This window comes from Leuciscus leuciscus, assembly GCF_965113295.1.
Source record: "Leuciscus leuciscus genome assembly, chromosome: 4".
Classification (NCBI taxonomy): domain Eukaryota; kingdom Metazoa; phylum Chordata; class Actinopteri; order Cypriniformes; family Leuciscidae; genus Leuciscus; species Leuciscus leuciscus.
In genome coordinates this window covers 3,811,698-3,821,479 of record NC_138728.1, presented here as the reverse complement: position 1 = coordinate 3,821,479, position 9,782 = coordinate 3,811,698, and the positions used below count along the sequence as shown (strand labels likewise).

At 36.3% G+C, this 9,782-nt stretch overlaps 1 protein-coding gene across 1 annotated transcript; it reads right to left on the bottom strand.

Moving 5' to 3' along the window:
• Nucleotides 1-133: 133 nt before the first annotated feature.
• csrp2 (cysteine and glycine-rich protein 2) lies at nucleotides 134-8,087 on the bottom strand. Its single transcript, XM_082168479.1, has 7 exons — nucleotides 8,006-8,087; nucleotides 7,533-7,601; nucleotides 6,074-6,195; nucleotides 4,056-4,224; nucleotides 3,416-3,545; nucleotides 1,982-2,075; nucleotides 134-364 (listed from the first exon to the last, which is right to left on the bottom strand). The coding sequence occupies exons 3-7, from the start codon at nucleotides 6,183-6,185 to the stop codon at nucleotides 288-290; spliced, it is 582 nt and encodes a 193-aa protein (XP_082024605.1). The 5' UTR covers nucleotides 6,186-6,195; nucleotides 7,533-7,601; nucleotides 8,006-8,087; the 3' UTR covers nucleotides 134-287.
• Between the last annotated feature and the right edge of the window lie 1,695 nt (nucleotides 8,088-9,782).

The following is a 9,782-nucleotide window of genomic DNA, read 5'->3' as shown; positions in this document are numbered from 1 at the left end:
AACTACGTCGCCTTAAAATAAAGTGTAACCAAAATGTGAAAATCTTTGCCTTTTGAAAGTTTAATAATCACATTTGGCTTTATTGCTGGGTTTCCATCCCCAAATTGAAGACCTCTTAAAAATGACATTTAAGTTATTTAATTTTCATTTTATTCACACTCGTGCTCCTAAATACATTTTACAGTTCGCACATGCGAGTAAAATGCTCGCACTGTTGAGCCCTGTTAATTGTCATGAAAATATAACAAAATTACTTATTTAGTAACAACCTCTTGAACAATGGTCTCTCATTGAGCGTGAACCAGAGCTCCTGCTCCCTGACCGTAGCCAAATCCTTTAGGGCCGAAGTTCTTTGCATAGCATGCTAAACAAAAGAAAGAAAGAAGAAATTAAGCATGAATGTAGTTCATTAGAGAGAAGAGATAAGGTTTGTCTTCATCAGATGTTACATCATTATAGCAACTCTTCCTGGTGTTCTAGTTATACAGGTTCAAGTTTTGACGTTGCTTTGTTATCAGAGAATCATCCTGACAGATTTAACAAACAAACACCATCTCAAAAGCTTGAGAAGTTGGTCATGCTGCTTAAAGGGGTGGTTGATTATGATTTCACTTTTCTAACTTTAGTTAGTGTGTAATGCTGCTGTTTGAGCATAAACAACATCTGCAAAGTTACGACACTCAAAGTTCAAAGCAAAGGGAGATATTTGCTTTTAAAGAAATCACTTTTTAAGGACTACAACAAACGGCTGGTAGAGACTACACCACATTCCTCCCGGGTTAGTGACATCACCAACCCTAGAATTTACATAAACCCCACCCCGGGAACTCGATTTATAGATTATCAAGACAGAATATGCTAATCAATGACTAGAAGATAACTACACATCAGCTTCATAAATTCATCAACTAAACATTCAGAAATGTCCTGTTGCTTCTACATGTTGTCACTTCTTCTTGAGTCTCTCCATCTTTCTGAGTTCGGTTTGAACATAAAAGGCTAAAAGTTTTTGAAATTTTCAGTGCATGTCTGTAGCCGCGTTTCCATTACCCTTCAAATTGAAATTGCGAATTGAAAATACGCTTAATGGAAACACATAATTTTCGCAAAAAAGGTTTTACGCTCACATGAGGAGGTTTTTCAGGCAATTCGAAAAATAAATATTTCGCAAAACTGCAATGGAAACAGTTTTTGCACATTTACAGGTCACCTGACGTAGATGACGCGGTGTGTTTGGACAGAATACAAGACTGAGTTCTTTATTAAATTCATATAAGACAAAATTATTACAGGAATAATGGATTCTAAACCTCAAAGAAATGCCACAATCAAGACCTCGAAGCAGATATGAGGGAGAAACACCCAGAAACTCCTCATATGTGCCGCTCTCAAGTATAAGGGTCGTTCCTTACCATTAATGCTTGGAAAACACACATATTTCCTTCGATTCATAATAATGGCCAGTGCAGGGCAGGGCCGTTGCCATGGTTTTTGGAATGACTTTAATTATCGCGATAGGAAAAAATTCATGGAAACGCTGTCATTTCACAATAGTTTTTTTGTCGACATTTAGAAAAAAAAAGACGACATTTTTTTTTTTGCAACAGTTTTGCGCAAATCTGTAATGGAAACGTGCCTTGTGTGAGGTAAAAGTACACAAGCTGTTGAAGCTCCGCCCCCTGTGCCGGGAGCAGCAGCTCATTTGCATTTAAAGGGACAGACACAAAACGGTGCGTTTTTGCTCACCCTCAAAAAGCGACAACTTTAACATGCTATATAAAAATATCTGTGGGGTATTTTGAGCTGAAACTTCACATACACACACACACACTCTGGGGACATCAGAGACTTATTTTACATCTTGTGAAAAGGCATTATACCACCCCTTTAAGGAATATTCCAGTTTGTTTAATATGTGTGACGTAATCATAACCACTGGCCATTTAAACTGAATTAAACTGCATTAGGACGTAGTGCTGACCTTTGCAGTAGATTTCTCCATCTTTCTCCGTCTGAGTGGTCGACTCCAAACTCTTCCCACATTTGGCACAGCGAAAGCAGTTCTTATGCCACGGCTGGAAGACAGACACAGATAAAGAAAGGATGAGTATAAGCAGCTGACATCATCGAGCACTCATGACTTTCTGGTGATTAAAGTGAGAACGACAGAAACTGGAGCAGATGCTTCACACTTGGATCTGCTGAAGGCTGTTTTCTGGCAGTAGATCTCTAGCATCTGCAAACCCTCATGAAGACGTAAAGAAAGCGTCAATGGAGTCGGCTAGTTACACACTTGAAGTGAACTTTTGAACCCAGTGAATAACACACGTGATGTCACTGTGATGCATATCTTGACAGTATGAGAAATTATGATTCCCATTTGATTAGTCCCATTCCATAGATCTGAAGCCAATCTTATCAACATCTAGATCAACAAATATATCAAGAACACTCCTCTAAATATTTGAAATAATTTCCTCTTGGGCGTCAGTGGGATTGGGAACTGTTTGCTATTATTGTTGTATCACCTTTATTACATTAATGTGTATTAAAAAAATCAGCATATTTAAAGGATTTTAAGCATTGCATTTTTTTGCAGCAGTATTTCTATTCATTTTCATTTTTTATAATTATCGACCATTTGGCGACACCTAATAGTTCAATTAAACTTCTCTTCATTTAAAAAAAAAAAAGTTGTGAGTGAATGAGTAATAAAAATAGACATTGAAACTAAATGCCATTAACATTCTCAAAACAAAATGTCATTTTAATAATTTTCTTTGAACAATTTTTTAAGCATCAGTGGGATTTGGAACTGTTTGCTATCATTGTTGTATAACCTTTATTGCATTGCTATTAATGTGTATTGATAGTATAGCAGTAAGAACGTAAAACAAGTATTATTTTTCTTTTAAAAAAAGCCAGTGTAAAGGTTTTTAAGCATTGCATTTTTGAAGCAGTATTTAAATTAATTTGAAATTTTAATTTTTTTGAGCTAACACACAAATTCTTTTCATTTTAAAAACGTGAATGAAGAATAAAAAGTAACACATTTTATATAAAAATAAATTCAAATAGAAATTCTCATAATATTGATTTAAAAAAATTACCTTTCTTGCATCAAACTGGTTTTTGCGGTAGTTTTTGTAAAATTGGAAATTTCGAATAATTTTTGATTAATAAAAACAGGGTTAATGTAGCAATAGCAGTGTAAAAACTTTAAAAATGTGCACATTCACTTATTAATGAGAAGCTACGGATCAGAAACAATTTGGTTTTAGTTGACAAATATGAAGTTATGACTGTTTTATAAGCTTACGATCCACAATGCAATGTGTGCATACAGCCTTTTAATGCATTCCAAGGGTTAAGGATGTAAACGGCTCAATTTGAATGTGATGATTGATGTGCTCACCTTCCCAGCGCTCATCACCTTCTCCGCCGCATACACACACTCTCCGCAGCGCGCGCACTTCTCCGAGCCGCCGAACTTCTGTGCGAACTTGGACGGGTTTGGGTTGGTGGTGGGTCGGTGAGTTTGGGCTCTGGGTGGGAGACGGAGAGGTCAGATGTGCTTTTCTGGAGCTCAGCCGAACAAACGGCCCTGAATGAGCAGCTTTGTCTTGGCTGGGCATGAAGAGGGCGCCTGGGGTCTGTGCAGGAGCTCCGCTTACATAATAGATTCTTTCATAACAATAATCACCTGACGGCAGGCTTGAGCACAACAGAGAAGACGGATGTGCAACCAGAATAAAATACTCTAGAAATCTTACAAATGACATAATAATAATAATAATAATAATACTGGATTTTAAGCATTGCTTTTGCAGCAGTTTATAATTTAGTTGTTGCTGTTGTTGCAGTAATTACAATCACTATTGAAACTAATGGCCATTACAAATAGAATAATATGCACCAAAACACAATGCTACTTATCACACTTATGCATGAAGATAATAATGTAAATGCCATTTTGTTATTTCACATGGAAAACACACAATGTTATTTATTTATCCATATAAACTTCTTGAACAATGAAAAGTGAAAATGCTCACTCTTCAGGTTTGATGCCCAGCCTCTCGCCGCGGTCCATATTGAGCGTTCCCGCTCCCTGACCGTATCCGTATCCCTTTGGCCCGTACTTTTTACCGTAGCAGGACTTGCAGTAGATTTCCTGCTCATGGATGGCCAGTGTGGTGCTGTCTAACCCTTTTCTACAGACCACTGGAGGAGGAAAAACACAGATTTTAAGGTTTTCTCGAGAAAATAAGTGGTGCTTTCCCATGCAAAACTCAATGCTACAATGCTAGAGTGCTGATGTTTGGTTTCCCAGGTGTTATGAGTGGATCTCAGCATGCAGCTGTGCAGTTTCTTTTAGCATCCGCCAGGCAAAAAAGGTATGAGCAATAATAACAGTCATGCCACCACTAATAATCTATCATTTTAACTCCAGGATTAGAGGCTAGAATGTCACTGTTTCATCAACAGCCTTTATCTCAGTATGGGACACTGTCCCGAAGAGAGACAAACATGATTCCACAGCAGGGAGGTTAACGCCCTTTCCTATTCATTCAGCTGAACAAAACATCCCTGGACTCCATCTTTCTCGCGTAAAAACCTCACATTTGACCACTAAGATTCTAGAAACATCTAGAGTTGATTAAAAACTTTGGTCATAGAGGAAATGTGGTGAAAACACAGATAGAGAGAGAGAGAGAGAGAGAGAGAGAGAGAGAGAGAGCGCTCATGAACTCATCATCGCCTCCCTCTAAACAGAATGGCTTTTGTGGCGTCCCACCGCGAGTAAACACCACTCATGTGGGCCGGATTGTTTTTGCCATTTTGGTAGCAAAGCACTAATGTGAAGCATGTGCGCTGAAGCATAGCGAGATCTCACAAAAACATCTGACATAGTTCACTGCAGGACCAGTGTTAATGCATTACCAGTAACGCCAGTAACAGATGACTTTTCCAAGTAACTAGTAAAGTGATGCATTACTTTTAAATTGAATGTTAAATTACACAAATATACTTTCCCCCCGGATTCACAGACGAGGCTTAAATCCCAGAATAAAATGCATGTTTGAGATGTTTTACTGAAAGCTGTGACTCAGTGCCATTATTTTGTCTCAAGTAATGTTTTTTTATAAGGCACATTTAATGTCCTAATTGAACTAAGGCCTAATCTAAGCCCTGTCAGTGAAACCAGGCCTTTATGTATTTAATCTCACTTTATTAACCAATGTCTTTGCTGTTGACCTTCGATGACCCAATTCAATCATACTAATAAGCAAAAATGACTTTAAACTTCACATTTGTGTTTCATTTTTTATTGCTTAAGTAAGAGTGTTGAACTTTCTTCTCCTGCGTCCTATTCTTCTGTAATTCAGAATGGCAGCACAGCTGGTTTGTTTGAGCAGCGCCCTCTACTGTACAGGAATGAAATCGTATTTCCTTCAACCTGAGGCCTTAACATTTAATAAATAAATAAAAAGTTATATTTTTTGCTAAAAGCAAGCAAAATCCCAGCCCAGGAGAAAAAGTAGTGCAAAAGTAACGCAACACATTTCTTTTCATAAAAAGTAACAAAGGGAGTAACGCATTGTTTTTATGGAGTAACGCATTACTTTTAAAAGTAACTTTCCCCCAAAACTGTGCCGGACAAATTAAGTCATAAAATATATTTGAATATTGAGGAATTTTTATTGTTGTAATGAGGGGAAAAACCAAGTCAGATCATATAGAACATCAAAAAAAGTTAAAACATATTTTGCTCATAGAAAATTAAGCCCATTTAAAGGATTTTAAGCATTGCATTTTTTGTAGCCGTATTTATATAATCATTTATATATTCATTTAGATTTTTTTAAAATATTTAATAACCATTAGATATACAGTTTGTTGATTTTAACATGTTTAATTATTTTTTGCAGTAATGAGAAATAAAATAGAATAATAAAATAAAATGAGAATTTAAAGGAAAACATTTTATTTTTTGAATTTGGGGTTGAAATTTGACGTGGACACATCATGGTGAGTTTTACCTGAACAGTAAAGAGTTGTTTTCACTTACTACAGAGGAAGCAGCACTTGTGGAAACTCCCTCCGTCACACTGGACCTCCTCGGCGTGGTACACCGTCCCATGGCAGGCGCCACATTTGTTTCCTCCACCCCAGTTTGGCATGATAAATTAACTATGAAGAGAGAAAATACAATCAACTCTAAAGTAAAAGACGGGAAACACCGTCCTGCAGAGTGCAGAGAGCAACCTCAGGAAACTGCCCAGGTGAACGTAGTGTTAGTGAGAGCGTATCACCACTTATGACCACATATTACCAGGGCACTAAATTTGCCTCGTTGGACATAAATTCCTTCATAAAAACCAACTGCGTCTGTCTGGACTAATAAAGACAAACTACAGACAGTGAACACCCTGTAGACGTCGGGAGACCCCGACATCAAAACACACTGAGACCACCAGGAGCTACAGGACAATGGAGGGTCAAATGGAGCCAAATTATTCTTTTGTTAAAAACAAAAACAAAACAATGTTCTATATTTTGCAGTAACAATGTCTGGAAGTATAAAGCAAAGCATTCATAAAAATAAAACTGCGCCATAACAATTCAAAGGATCATTGTGCAGTCAAATAAATGATATCAGACCTCTCCAGCTATATTCAAATAAAAAAATGCTAAGCACTCATAAAAATGCATTTGTCACTTCAGCTCTCCAGGAAAACATGAGCAGCTCTCTGTAAAATGACATCATAACTCTCAGAGTATAAATGTTTCTCATGGCTTCACGCAAATCAAGTATAAAAGGAGTGATTACAGACTGAGAGAGGACAGAAGACAATCAAGCATCTCCAAATAACCATGTGTGAATACATGAGAGTAAGATCTCCACTATTATAGAGTTTTACTGTTTCTATGAGTCTGAGGAGGACATTACAAAAAGTACCATAAAATCCATGGTAATAACATTGTTTTGATCCCTAAATGAAAATCATGAAAAGTAGCAATAGAACAAATATATATATATATATGGTAAGTACTGCCTCAGCACTTTTTGTCAGTTCATAGTTTAAGAAAATGTATTTCACCAATCATGCAAATTGCATCTTTATCGATGAGGAACGTTTGCATATTTATTTATTTATGCACATTCTAACCAGGTAAATATTAAACAGCTATTGAATAAGTACATTTTAAACAGGCAAGTACTAGATAAATATTAAATGTAATTTTTAAACATAAATATTAAATATGCTTATTTACTGTGGTTATGTCAGTTTTGGGTATTATTACGAAGAAAACTTTTTAAAGAGAATTGTAAATACTTGTTGCACTGCGATCGTATCCAAACACACTTTTACACACAAATATTAAGCAGCGTCTCCTGACTTTTAATCAAACCATTGCGAATGAAATCATTAGAATAAACCCGATTCAATATTATACTTCTTTATGGCTGAATATTTCAAAACAGTTTCTCACACAGACACTCGGCAATATTAAAACTTTCCTACCTGAGCTTCACGTGTGTTTCCCAGCGGATTCCCAAACTGATCCGGTGTGCGCGGACTTCAACAAACAGGCTGGAATGTCATCACGAAATAATCAAGCAAGGAGTGTTCTCTTTTACAAAACACACACACACACACACACACCGCACGCACGCACGCGCACACATACACTCGCACGCACGCGCACACACTGATTACGTCACTTCTAAACCGTTGAAAAAAGGTTGGCAAACACTACATTACGCACTTCACACACTTTATCACGGTAGTGGATCACTTAATAAACTAATGTTTGAACACTTCAACTTTTGTAAACACATTCTTTTTCTAGATTAAAATCTTCAGTTGTTTATTTACACATTAAGAAGAATATAAAACCAAGATAAAGTCCGTCTGAGATGCTTCACTGTTGAGAGTCCGTTTATCTAAAAGGCATAGTTAACCCAAAAATGCTAATTCTGTCATAATTTACTCACCCTCACGTTGTTTCAACCCTGCTTGAGTTTCTTTGTTCTGTTGAACACAAAAGAAGATATTTTGAAGAATGTTGGTAACCAAACAGTTGACGGTAGCCATTGATTTCTCAAGTAGAAAACAAATACTGGAAGTCAATGGCTTACCGTCAACTTGTTGGTTACCAGCATTCTTCAAAATATCTTCTTTTCTGTTCAACAGAACAAAGAAACTTATACAGGTTTGGAACAACTTGAGAGTGAGTAAATGCTGACAGAATGCTCATTTTTGGTGAACTATCCCTTTTCAGTTGAGGCTTTGTTGGTTCTTGATTTATACTGCCTGTAATGTGTAATCAGACATACCTGAAGAATATTAATGATATTTACTGCAACGTTTGCCATTTTAAATAGATGGTAAGCTATTTTATTAAGTGATGGAGACCGGTGAACATCATGTTGGCATGAGTGCTTCTCATCAACACTATACCACAGATCATAATGTCAGTGAACTATGAATTATTATCATACAGTGAAAATTAATCATTCTTCTAAGATGATTTTTCTGGCCTTCTTAAACTATCTACATGCCATGTAGCTGTTCACACAGTTTCTGAAATGCGAATGACCTCAAAATAGTTGTAGTGGGTTATATGAATAAATGGATTATTATTATTATTCATACAGTTGCCTATTTCTTGTCTTTCGGAAAGAAAGTATGAAATGGGCCAGAACAAACTCTTGCACCCATGCACATTTGAAATGATTAATGTTGATGGTTCCGCCATAACACACAGACAGGCATCATTAATTATACTAATTAAAAAGAATTCCATTCTGCAGTGTGTGAGGTGTGGTGTAGAGTAGTGTGTGTGAGAGCAGCGTGATGAATGACTCAGTAAAGACATTCAGACAATCAGCTCCTGTAAATTACCCAGCATGCATCACTTGTCAGTATGGGAATCAACTCAGTTAACAGGGAACGTTCTCTCAAAGTTCTTCCAGTAACATTAATAGAACGTTGGTTCAAACTGATCAAGATTATCAAAACATTTGCACAAAAATTTTATTTATAAATGTTTTTCTGAAACGTGTTAGTTGGACATTATCTAATGTTTTACAAATGTTATTTCTTACTTATTTCCAGATGGTTTAGAGAACATTCAAAAGTAAAATGACTTGCAAAATGAGAAAACATGCCCTTAATATTTTTGCTAACGTTCACATAACCAAGATAATTTTTAAAAAACTAAACATTTTGAATGTTCTGAGAACATTTAGAAGTTACTAACGTTTTATAACTTAACGGGAACGTTAGCAAAACGTCCTCAAAACATTTCTGTTAGCTCAGGTGGACGTCAATCAAACTTACCAACAATGACCCCAAAAATACATTTTTAAAAACCTAAATGATACAGAATAAACATAAAATATCAAGTCAAGCGTCATTTAATTGAAATGCTTTTCAAGCAGAACTTGTGTGAAAAAGAAGTTTGTTTAATAGGTTCAAACAATAAAATAGGTGTTCAAAATCTGAACAAAAGCACTGTGCATATTGCATAATTTGATATTTAAAAACCACATTTTGGAGTTGTATGTGACATAAGACAGCACAATAGAAGTAGGCTGTCAGTTCTTCCAGTTTCTTCATCCAAGCCTTCAGCTGGAATGCACATTACAACAAACTTCCTTTAGAAGGAATTTATAGTGAACGGCACAATATTGGAAAGAAAGAGGGAATGAAAAACAGATGTAGCTCTCAGTCCTTCCTTCTTATATGGTAAAGTTGGACTCTGGCTGA

Bases quoted from the DNA above. Each gene is read 5' to 3' on its own strand.
- csrp2 (XM_082168479.1), bottom strand. From the start codon at position 6,185: ATGCCAAACTGGGGTGGAGGAAACAAATGTGGCGCCTGCCATGGGACG. The intron at 4,225-6,073 runs GTAAGTGAAAAC...TTCCTCCTCCAG, and splicing joins CAAGTGCTGCTTCCTCTGTA to TGGTCTGTAGAAAAGGGTTA. The intron at 365-1,981 runs GTCAGCACTACG...TCTTTTGTTTAG, and splicing joins TGGAGAAATCTACTGCAAAG to CATGCTATGCAAAGAACTTC.